Source organism: Pseudorasbora parva, chromosome 2 (genome assembly GCF_024679245.1).
Source record: "Pseudorasbora parva isolate DD20220531a chromosome 2, ASM2467924v1, whole genome shotgun sequence".
NCBI lineage: Eukaryota > Metazoa > Chordata > Actinopteri > Cypriniformes > Gobionidae > Pseudorasbora > Pseudorasbora parva.
Genome location: NC_090173.1, coordinates 4,267,517 through 4,280,370, shown reverse-complemented (window position 1 = coordinate 4,280,370; position 12,854 = coordinate 4,267,517). Strand labels below are relative to the sequence as shown.

The 12,854-nt window shown below is 37.4% G+C and overlaps 1 protein-coding gene across 2 annotated transcripts in view; it reads right to left on the bottom strand.

The window, feature by feature from the left end:
- The window catches only part of LOC137090092 (zinc finger protein 271-like), a 105,347-nt gene that overhangs the window by 14,050 nt on the left and 78,443 nt on the right, over positions 1 to 12,854 (bottom strand). The window contains exon 2 of one of the 2 annotated variants that reach the window (XM_067453827.1): positions 3,402 to 3,721. The exons of the other annotated variant lie outside the window; for it this stretch is intronic. Within the exon in view, the coding sequence (XP_067309928.1) occupies positions 3,402 to 3,435 (34 nt within the window). The 5' untranslated portion in view covers positions 3,436 to 3,721. The remainder of the gene's footprint in view (positions 1 to 3,401; positions 3,722 to 12,854) is intronic. 2 annotated transcript variants of the gene reach the window in all.

The window sequence follows — 12,854 nt, the reverse complement described above, 5'->3', positions numbered from 1 at the left end:
ACTTATTAAAAAAACGCAACTTGATCCTAAAGAATTAGTCAATTACAGGCCAATCTCGAATCTACCGTTTCTATCAAAAATACTAGAAAAGGCCGTGTCTTCACAATTATGTTCTTTTTTAGAAAGAAATGGTATATGTGAGGATTTCCAGTCAGGATTTAGACCGTATCATAGCACTGAGACTGCTCTAATTAGAGTTACAAATGATTTACTCTTATCATCTGATCGTGGTTGTATCTCTCTATTAGTGTTACTCGATCTTAGCGCTGCATTTGATACTATCGATCACAATATTCTTCTGAATAGAATCGAAAATTATGTTGGCGTTAGTGGAACTGCTTTGGCATGGTTTAAATCGTACTTATCTGACCGTTATCAGTTTGTAGCAGTAAATGAAGAGATGTCACACCGATCACAAGTTCAGTATGGGGTACCGCAAGGCTCAGTGTTAGGACCGTTGCTTTTCACCCTGTATATGCTACCACTGGGAGATATCATTAGGAAACATGGCGTTAGTTTTCATTGTTATGCTGACGATACTCAGCTTTATATTTCCTCACGCCCGGATGAAACCTACCAATTCACAAGATTAACAGAATGCATAGCTGATATAAAAAATTGGATGAATAGTAATTTTCTGCAACTTAATTCAGATAAAACTGAATTTTTAATTATTGGACAGAAAAGCTCCACAAGTAGTAACCGAGAATACTGTCTAACACTTGATGACTGCTCTGTCAAGCCCTCGTCGTCAGTGAGGAACCTGGGTGTGCTCTTTGATACCAATCTTTCATTTGAAAGCCACGTTTCTAGCATCTGTAAAACCGCATTCTATCATCTTAAAAATATATCTAAATTATGCCACATGCTTTCAATGCAAAATGCTGAACAGTTAGTATATGCGTTCATGAGCTCAAGGCTAGATTATTGTAATGCTCTACTGGGTGGTTGCCCTGCTCGCTTAATAAACAAACTCCAGCTAGTCCAAAATGCAGCAGCTAGAGTTCTTACTAGAACCAGGAAGTTTGATCATATTAGTCCAGTTCTGTCAACACTGCACTGGCTCCCTATTAAACATCGCATACATTTTAAAATCTTGCTTATTACTTACAAAGCACTAAATAGTTTAGCTCCCCGGTACTTAAGCGAGCTCTTAACGCATTATACCCCATCACGTCGATTGCGGTCTCAAAACTCTGGCCAGTTGAAAATACCTAGAATATCTAAATCAACTGCAGGCGGTCGATCATTTTCCTATTTAGCTCCTAAATTGTGGAATAGTCTTCCTAGCATTGTTCGGGAAGCAGACACACTCTGTCAGTTTAAATCTAGACTAAAAACACATCTCTTTACTATGGCATACACATAGAACATTTTTAACTTTCATTATTCAATTCAATTGACTGATTGTTAGGCTGCATTAACTAGGTCAGCCGGAACCGGGAACACTTCCCATAACACCTGATGTACTCGTTACATCATAAAAAGAGTGACATCTACGCTAATGTTAGTCTCTCTGTTTATCCCGAGGTTTATCCCGGATCTGGGCCCTGTCCGGATCGGATGGTGGACCTGCCTGGACATGACCAACGCATCCTGGAGTGTCTGCTGAGCCGTGTCAAATGGTGTCTCCTCCGAATTTGCCTCACTGGCACGACATGCTCAAAGCCCGTCTTCGGCGCAATAATTCCGATCTTTCATGTATTCATACTCTTGTGTAATTGACGCCCCATCCTAAATAAATCTGTCTCTTCCGTGAAACCCTGAAAATTTTGAATAATCCGATCTAATATGATTTCCGACCTGTAAGGTTGCCAGAATAATAATCTTACACGGTGTGTTAATAGGCCAGAGGAGAACTGGCACCCCGACTGAGTCTGGTTTTTCCAAGGTTTATTTTTCTCCATCATGCCCCGATGGAGTTTTGGTTCCTTGCCACTGTCGCCTTTGGCTTGGCTTGCTCAGTTGGGGACACTAAAAATATGATTAAAGTTATTCAACTTATTATACAAATAAAATATATGAATTAGGTCTTATTTAATTCTATAAACTATAATACTGATCTGCCAACATTGTCGCTATATGATAAATTAAAATAAGCTGATAACATCACTGTTTTCTCCAGTACGGCTGAACAGCCAAATCTAATTTTGTCGCAATATTACCCTGTTTGACACTGTGAAGCTGCTTTGACACAATCGTGATTGTAAAAGCGCTATATAAATAAAGTTGATTGATTGATTGATTGATTGATTAAACAGAGAAATATCTTGTGCTCTCACGTGGCATAATATCCCCTTGAACATATGCATTGGGAAATGTGTTGTTCATTGTTCAAAATAGATGTCTTTAGAGAACTTGTGACTTCTGTCATGTGCATTAGTGGGAAAACAACATCATGCTACACAATTCTTCCTCACAGAGAATTTCAGTCTCGTGCATAATTGGAGAACTTATGCTAAATGTGCTCGTGTTTAAGATTATCTCTCCATGTAACCCTCAAACTTGAGACTGACTCTGACTAAATAATGATTATGAATATTGATATTTAATAATAACATCTTAGTCTTCACAGATAATCAGTTTTATGTTTAGGTTCTTTTCAGGCCTTTAACTTTAAAGTCTCATCCATTTTTCCCTAAGAGAATTTCAAATAAAAAACGTAACTTTCATGTATATTTATCCTTGTTTTACTCTGTTCCTATACTACGTAGAGATATTATGACTCTTGTGTAACAAAGTTTCAAGTGTTTAGTTTAAAATAAGACTAGATTTATGGATCCAGACCATAGGGCTTAAGAGCTGAAGGCATTTTTATTTGGACATGTTGTTTTCAGAAAACGCTCAAAAATAGGGACGACTCTAGTTCCGTCAGCAGAACCGGTAACGTCAGAGCTTATCGATACTGTGGCCTTTCATAATTTAGGTCCGGAGCGAATTTAATACATTTTCGGTAGACATTCCTACTTAAGACTAAAATTTGACCAATAGCATTGACTAATTTTACAATCCTATAGCCATTTATTTAGATTAAACACCATTTTCGTTGTTTTGGTGAGGAACATTTGCACACCCTGACATGCTGTTGGCTATAAGCCAAGTTATTAACGTTTTAAAATTTCACATTTAAAAAAAATCTAGTATTTGACTATGTCTAACATGTATTCAAATGTAAAACCTGCAAATAAGTAAGCAGTTATGATCTGTAATACTTTAATGTTTTTATGTGACCTGTTTTTGACAATCAATATGAAAGTGTCTCAAACCTCCCTCTACTGACCATTTGTTAAATTCAGTACCTATTTGAGAGTGTAACTGTTTCTCTAAATGTGCTGAAGTGTTGAGTCTTCCTATCATGAATGTTCTCCGGCATCATGAATGAATGAAGAATAAACACCAACCTCTTTGTTCTTCAGGATCTTCAGTGTGTTTCATTCTGCAGGTTCTGGATCACTCGTGTTCTCACTGTCCTCTTTAATAAACTCAGTCTTTGCAGATTTCAGCTCTTCCTGATGCTTTGATGCTCGTCTTCACTTGTAGACTGATGGGAATATTCCAGCATTTATTGATCAGCTGATGTGGGAGGAGCTTCACTGATGATGTGACTGCTATGGGAGGAGCTTCACTGATGTTGTGACTGATGTGGGAGGAGCTTCCCTGATGTTGTGACTTATGTGGGAGGGGCTTCACTGATGATGTGACTGCTGTGGGAGGAGCTTCACTGATGATGTGACAAAACAAAAAATATATCAGTTACTAAGTTTTTTTTTTTATATACTAATAGACTACAGAATAAAAATAATGTAATGTCAATTCTTGTAAAACTAAATAAATGAAAAAAATAATTAAACGCACCAAAAAAATCCCAAGTCTGTTGACAGCAATGAAATGAGCTTTAAGTGTGACTTTACGGATGTGAAGGTGTAACACTTCACTCAATTTAGCACAGACACAAAGTCTGCGTATGGCCCAGGTAAATCGGGCTTAATTCGTCTGCAGAAAATATGGATGGCACAACAATAATGAACCACTCATCAAACAGGTAAGGTTTAACTCAATGTATTTTTAAAATTTCAAAATTTAAACTCGATAATTGTAAAGCATAACATGAAGAAAAAAAATATAATATAAAACAAAATACAAGAAACAAAATAAATTAAATACAATACAATGTATATTTTAGGGATGGCTCGATACCACAATTTTGGCTTCGGTACGGTAACACAATCTAATCCCGAAGTACCGATATTAAATCGATACTGTAAGGTCTGATATTAGCGCGGGTATATTGCACGCGAATGAGTACAATTATGCAAGTTTTGAGATTATAAAGTGGGAAATTACCACAAATGTTTTTTAGTAAATTAATCAGCAAAGCTTATCACATCAAATCAGTGATTTGAAAACTTTCTTTTGAGAAATTATTTCAGCAAAAATCTCTCAAAATTAGTAAATTGCTTCTGGTTTCAAAACACATCGCACACTACACTAAAGCAATCTGCATAATCCGATTCAACATTTCACGCTCGTCTCGGGATGGATAACGGAAATCATTTGAACATGCAAGCGATTTTAAAGCATTTCGTAATAACAGTTACAGGAGATATGAGCTTATAACAACGACACACACACACACACACACACGCCTGTGACTTAGAGCTCGCACATTACAAATTAAGTTTCCTTAAACAGTCAAATACACAGAATTATGTAAAAATGTCCATCTTTAGTGAGTATTGTGACGACTCTGAGTCTCCCGTCTTCCTAACTGGGCAAAATGGGAGTAGTTTCTGATTAGTCTCCTGTGCTAATTGACAATTACTTAGAGTGTATAAGAGTGATGTGTATCATTACAAGTAGCTTCCTCTGTGTGATAGATCTTCTAAGAGGTGGCTCTGTGAATGATGTAAGCTCTTATTGATTATTTCTCATTCATGTTTGTTTGCAATTTCCTAAGTCATGTAGGGTATTCATATATTCGATTATATGTTTTTTTGTTATCCCTAGACTTCTGTTTGTTTATATTCATTCTTTGTTATGTTCATCTTACTTTAATAAACTAGTTTTCATTTACTAGAATTTTGTCTGTGTTCCCCTTTTTATGTTGCGACTTGTAACGAGCGGGTCGTAACAGTATTCACATAAACACAAACGGTTGTGTCTTACGCGAATGTAAATAGTGCAAAAGTACGCATGCAAATATTATGAGATCTAAATGTCATTGGTTGAATTCTTCATCAATTTTATAAGCAAAATAATTACAAATTTCACTTCTACTCGTTTTGGACATCTTGAGTGAGATTAAACTGCTTTATCCATTTTGTTCGCCTTTGTTGTCACATATGCCAGTTGTTTCGGGTCAGTTTGGGTAGTGTGCTGCCATCTAGCGGTGAACTTCGGAAAAGCAGCATGCATCGTACCGTTTTAAATAAAATATATACCTGTATTTTTCCAGTACCGGTATACCGTGCATCCCTAGTATATTTCCCAAACAAACAAAATGAAAACAATTTCTTTAAAGGGGTGATGAATTGAGAAATCAACTTTCTCTTGAGCCTTTGATATATAAAAGGTCATGGTAATATAAGATTATCCTGTAAGTTTCAGAGCTGAAAACTTCCTTGTTAGTCAAAGAAAAGCTTTTATAGACACCAGGCCGAGAAAACGGTCTTGTGCTTTATACTTACATCACTGCGCGACGAAAAACACCTCTACAGAACGTGTAATTCAGTAGCCTCGCCCACCAACTCATGGAGCTGTTCGGTCGATCACAAGCCAGCAGCAATAACAATGTGGAAGATAGCAAGCAAGATATTGGGTGCGTTTACATGCACAGTCTTAAGCCGACAATGAACTTGGTCATGTAAACGCGGTAACCCGTTTTCTTTTATCGGTGTAAGGTCATAAACGGCGTAAGCATAAACCGGTTGACACAGGTAGTTTTTTGCCTCTTACCTCGATTTTGCGCTGCATGTAAACGCATTAACCTGCTTTCTGTCGGCTTATTCAAGTGCGCATGTGTGATAGGTGACAAAATCGCAAACTCAGAGCAGATTTAAACACATCCAGACAGAGCAAGCGAGCGTTTTGCATGAAATAAGGACATTTATCACAAACGCAGACTCTTTTAAGACCCAGAAAATTGTAAAGATGTGTTCTCTTCTAGGGGACAACACGTCGACGTCATCGAGGAAAAAATACGTTGACGCAAAATATGCACATCGATTCGTCAGACCCAAAACAAAGGTGGCGGCGCCGGAGAGTAGTACCAACCATAGATATACATAATAAAGTATATTATGTAATTAATATATAAGGATATTATTTATTATGTATATCCATGGTTGCAACATGAGTGACTCCTCAGAATTTCAGAAGTGCAAGGCTTGCGGGTTGGCGTGCACGGAGCAACTAGCGCTCTTAACACAGGCGCGCATGCACTAAGGCTGTGTATTGCCAAGAATCTGGCGATACAATACGTATCACGATACAGGGGTTACGATACGATATATTGCAATATATTGCGATATTGTAAGAGAGGCAATATATTGCAATATATTGCGATATTGTAAGAGAGGCAATATATTGCGATATTTCTTTTTGTGTGTTTTTGTTTTTTATAATTTAAAAGAATAAAGAACACAACCATAAGCCTAAAACACGAGATAAAGTATTTTATTTAATTAATACAGTATCATTTATAACACTAATCATATGCAATGTGCAATCTAAATTAAGGGAAATGTAAAGTGACTGCAGGATTCTTTGTGTATATGTTTTAAAGGTTCACAGTATAGCAGTGGCTATTTAACAACAGAAAGTGCAGTCCATTTCATGACTGAATGACTGTTTTATATTTAACACAGTAGCCCCGATCACACAGAACGTGTTTTTGCAGCGAGAAGCCTTTTTTGAATGGATTTCGGTTGGCAGAGAGCGTTATGCGCGCTGCTTATGCGCCCTGGGCGCCTCGCGTTTTTGAAGGAGCGCTCCGAGCGCATGAAGTGGAAAAAAAGTCAACTCTGAGCGGAAAAGCATGCAACATCATCGCGCTTATGTTCTGTTGTCCAATCGAATGAATGAAGCGGCGGACCTTCCGTTGTGTTGACCGTTACATTGATTTGACTGACAGTACAGGTGATTCGGGGGTTGCCTAGAAACATTAAAGTGCACTGCTCATTTTTGAATGAGAAAACGCAGACCAAAAAAGGGAGTGCAGTGCGTCTCGCGTTTTCGAACCTGAAAAACGCGTTCTGTGTGATCGGACCCTAAAGCTGTTTTCTGTAAAGCAGTCTATTGTATAAAGTGCTATTTCAAGTAACGTTACTGAGCTGCAGAGCTGGTCATCATATCCACATCGCTATTATCTTTCGTTCTCCTGCCACTGCTGTCAGTTTTGGAGTGTGTTTATTTTGTTACTGAGAGGAAAACGTGCAGTACATTCTATCGAAACACTTCTCAGCAGCGCGGGTGACATCAGGATGTTAAGCGAGCTCTCTGTTTCAATGTGTTTCCCGAGTATTAGATTATAACTTGGCCTATTTTGCAAACAAAATGATTCTTGTCGATTTCCTTAGTGGCTTCTTTATAGCTGAAGCCAACATGAGTCCACACTTCAGCTCTGTATACTGCAAGAGCGGAATAATTCTATCTTCTTGAGAGCTGGGTTTGCTAATGTAAACACTAGCACTTTCACCTTGCGCTTCTCCGGCTCCGCGTCAGTTATGCGTTCTGAGATAACACTGCCATCTAGCGGTTGGGTGTTATACAGTCTGTGGTTTAAACCGAACACAAAGCCACGAATCTTGGATGTAAATAAATAAATATATAAATATCGATACAGCGTTTTTGAGAATCGATACAATATCGCCAAACATAATATCGCGATATTCACGTGTATCGATATTTTCTTACACCCCTAGCATGCACGCGTTTTGTTGTCACCGCTACATAAACAAATTTCTGCACACAGGAAGACAGATGTTTTGGCAATATTTTATATATTTTAATCACAAAAACAAACTTTGCATCAAGTGAAAGCATCGGGCACATTGGCTAACTACATAATAAGCTATTTTAAATTTAAAATGTTCAATGTCTAATCGCGCTGATGTAACCGAGGGTATCCATCCTCTAAGTGAGCAGTTTCATCCCAGGACTATTCCGGTTTTAAACTGAATATTGGCGCCTGTAATGCACTCTACATGTAACTGTTTTCACTGTCATGCTGCGGATGCGCAAGTGACGTTTCTGTTGTGTGTCAGCCACGGGGCGTCTGTGTGGCGTTTTCTCTGCCTTTGCACACGAAGCGTGTCTGACTGCTGCTGCTATTGATGCCGAGGGAAGCCCTATACTTAATGTTAAACATAAATAGTTTACTGATACAGCAAAGACAACGTCGGCAGCAGCCTATTGACCGCATATCTATGGTATTGACGGCAAAATAGGCTACAGAATATTTAGTTCTGTATTGACAGTTGCAATATTTCAAAATCGATAATTGTCGTTTTTTATTATCACAATTAGGCCTATATCTGCATTTATGTTAACCTAGAGATTTCAAACATGAAAATGTAATTTATTTATATGTATTCGTGTCAAAATTATATATAAACATCTTTTCCTATTCTATGTTGCCTGTAGACGCTTCCAACCCGCTCATGTGTCGCGTGAAAAATAGGCGTCTCTTCTATTTCTAGCATGCACGCGTTTTCCGCGCGTGTCACACAGGCAGTGTGGAAACTCCACCCTGTTAACATGGGAGCCGAAACAAAAATGAACACACCACGCAGCCGAGACGCTCACGGCACGATTGCAGTGTGTCCCCAGATTTGATTAACCAACTTGTTGACATTTAATCGATGGGCATAGCCTGTAGGCTGAGTAGGGCTGGACAATAATTCAATATCACTATATATCGTGATATAATTTTTTTCAGTAACGGTGATATGATTTTTAAACACATTTCCGATATTTCGATATGACTGACGTTCAGGACGCAGCCGTCAGAAAGAGCAGAACACGATTGGCTTCTTGCGTGATGACGTACACCACGGACACGCAGCCAGTACTCAGCAGTAGTAGGCTGATAGATCAAACGCGGTACGTTTTAGCTACAAAGAGAGCTTCCCTGACCGCAACACAAATGTGACTGAACGAGCTTCCACAAGTAAGGAGAAAGAAATAGTTGATAAGAGAAGAAATACTAACTTTCTTTAGTGGCGTGGAAGTGGTTCGGCTATCTAGAGCACTATTCGCACGGGATTAGTATTATCTAGGGACCTCTGTGATTTAGAAATGACTCCTCCACATCTGAGTTTTGCGTGGCGCATTCGCACGGGATAAGCAAAGCCTGTGATTTTACTCAAATTTACTGACTTCTCCCGGATATGATGTCCAGACTTCGTTATAGATATAGCTGTATGAAATCATAAACAGGCATCGATATCGTTTTGATTATTTTACAGTAGCCTAATAAATAAATATAATTTCGTTCAGTTAGTGAACAGACGCCATGAACTGAGCTCAGACCGGCGGCAGGAATCAGATTTCATTCATCACGAGTGAGAAGCTGACACACGGCGGAAGATTCAGTTTCAAAACTAAATGTAAAAGCGCCTATTTAAACAAGATTGTCATTGTACTATACTGTTCTGTTATGTTTTTCATTAAGAACAGTATTGGTGTTAATATTAAACACACCATTCAATCAGATTACTCTCAAATTGATACTCATTCTAAAGTGAAAGTATAATCCGTGTGGGCGCGGCTGCACGGGAATTCATAACGGTGCGCATTATGAATGCAGACTTTATTCTTCATGAAAGATAAAGATAGAAATGCTCACAGGAAGAAAAAAAGCTTGCAAAAATTATATACAATCCGCCTAATCCTGACCAAATCACAGAGATGTCGATTCGCACGGGACTAATATTATCACAGGACCTTGTGTTCGGTGAAATATGGTAGGTAATTTGCGAAGGAATTTTTACTTTACAAATTACAGACATGGCCGATTCGCACGGGATTAAGATCACAGACATTCTCTGCAATTATTACAAATCACCAGAGGTCCCAGATAATACGAATCCCGTGCGAATGGGGCTGATATTAAACTTGTGCCGGAGAGGTGCCGACTAGGGGTGTAACAATACATCGACATAGATGCATCAATCTAATGTCTAACAATACGATGCCAAGCGTTACAAATAATCCATGTAGACTATTTATGTAAGAGGCAAGTGGCACATTTGTTTTAATACTTTCCACATTTGCACACAATGTCATGTATTAACACCAATGCGTTCGTTCTCGTTTAAATTACATTTCAAGGCTTGTGAAAGACGGTCAGACATGGCTTCACGATAATGTATCATTTGCTCGTGTTTAAAGCCTTGCAAAAAACAGCGTGCACTCATCTCAAACAGAGCACAAATAGGCCACTGAATTGAGTCTTCTTTTATTTATTTTTTGTGCATCAGTAGATAAAGGTATAGTTTTGCATAAAAGGAGAATATAGCGCTATGAATCGTTCTTCACTGAAATTTAAAACTTTGCTCAATTAACTGCTTCTGCGAAGTGAGAGTCTTGTTTATTTGACGGTGATTTCACATTTCTTGTTCGTATAAAGGGTAAATGCAAATAAAAGGTGAAAATTAATTTATTTGTACCGTTTTTATTTCTAAAATATTATATAGTTTTATAGGAGGAGGTTTCATAGACTTGGCAAATTAATTTTTCAGAAGTTTGTAGGTACAGAAATCCCTTGTTGCAGTTCTTGTTAGTTTTTCTAAAGCTTTTATATAGTTCATATCGATATTGAAATTCTATCGTATCGACCAAAATTAAGAAATATATCGTGATATAAATTTTGGCCATATCGTCCAGCCCTAAGGCTGAGTTGCCTACATAGAAAAATCGTATATTGTGTTTCTTTGTTTTTGGTTTCTACTTATACTTACTTTATGTTTTCAAGGTTTTATTGAATGCATTGCTCTTGTATAGTCTTTTACTTTGGAATTTTAAGAGCAATAAACATATTGCAATGTTAATGAATTTATTTTTTCATTCAGATAATTAAATCAACATGTATAAATTGCTATTTGGCAATTAATGGGGAGATAATCGATAATCGAATCAAAATCATATGGGACAGGAAAAATTATTCGTTAGATTAATCGATGCATCGAAAAAATAATTGCTAGAATTGTTCATTATGCTAATGTTTAAATAGCCACTGCTTTAGCATTTAATTTAACCCTTTCCTCTCTGGTGTATTTATTGTAAAAACGAGTTCAGAACATGAATCTAGTGTTTTAGCTTTCAAATGATGCATAGTTTGTGATAGTTGATTGAACAGTTTGTATAAAACAAAAGTAATTGTAAGTAGAGACTCTCCGCCCACGATCCGGTGCGGATTAAGAAGTTAATCGTTTAAAAAATAATCGTTTATCCCAGCCCTAGTCGCGATCAAAGACCGCAATGCAAGAGAGAGTTGCATCAGCACTGGTAATATAATTTAGTCTCGATATATTTAAATGAAGACAACTGTGTGTTGGGCTTCAGGATGCGACGCTGAACATTTAAGTTTAATTTGCAGCAGTTCGCACATCAGCTGAAGAGATACAAGAAACTTGTGTGTGTGTGTGTGTGTGTGTGTGTGTGTGTGTGTGTGTGTGTGTGTGTGTGTGTGTGTGTGTGTGTGTGTGTGTGTGTGTGTGTGTGTGTGTGTGAGAGAGACTTGCAGTGCTTGTGCTTTCAAAGCTGCGTGCTTTCATTGATTTGAGTAATATCACACTTTAATAATTTTTATAGCTACTAACTTAATAAAACAAGCTGTGTTACAATGATGAATGATTAGCTCAGAATGCACATCTTTATGTGTGATATGTCTGAATTGAATACAAACTCTCGCGTTTGCTTATGTTCCAGGGGGTACTCCTCTGTGTGATGTATTGTCAACCCTGGTTTAAGTTAAGAAATGTAATTTTGCCAAATAAGTTTTTTTTAAAAGCAACCTACTTCAGTGAGGCTAATATGTGATGATAGCATTGCGCTTAACACTGAGGATTTTAATTTATGACAATCGGGTTGGGTTGGATAGATTGTTTTTAACAGCTGATTCGGTGACGTTAGAGCTGATCCGCGCGTCTCTACTCTTATTATTTGAAGTGTCCTTCCTGTCCAATATTTTTAGCTTACAAAAGCCACAAAGCCTCCAGAAGACAGTATGTATGCTTAGGCTATGTAATGCCTGAGCTGAAGCTGAAACATGAAAGTTAATTTGCACAACATAAAAACGATGTTTAGGCATTATTGTTATTTATATTACTATTATTTTGTTTTAGATTGAATTATGCTTACCTTTTTAAAGTAATTTGAAATAGATTTTTATATAATACAATATATCAGTTGTATGCATTACAATTGTTTAGTTTCAGTTATTAATGTATGCAATTTCAGCAATAAAACAAACATTTTCTAAAAAGAAAACAAATTAGATGTAGATATCTATAAGATATCTGTCTTATTTGCTCTTATATATTTAGCATTGCTCTTTAATAAAGAGAAAAGTAATTATTACCAGATTGAGATCGATTAAGATGAATGGATTACAAAAAGAATCGATAGCTGCAGCCCTGCTCTTACACATTATTCCAGTCAGGATAAATTACAAAAGACTATTAAACTGCTACAGAAAGACAATACAGTCGTTTACCACAAAATTATATTAATACAAAAACACCACACAACAGTCGCTCAGGTCTGAATGAACTCAACATGTTCCTCTCATGCTCGCTGCTGCTGCACTAAATGTTTATTTCAGGAGGAAGACGGCAGAAAAGACGCTCAAG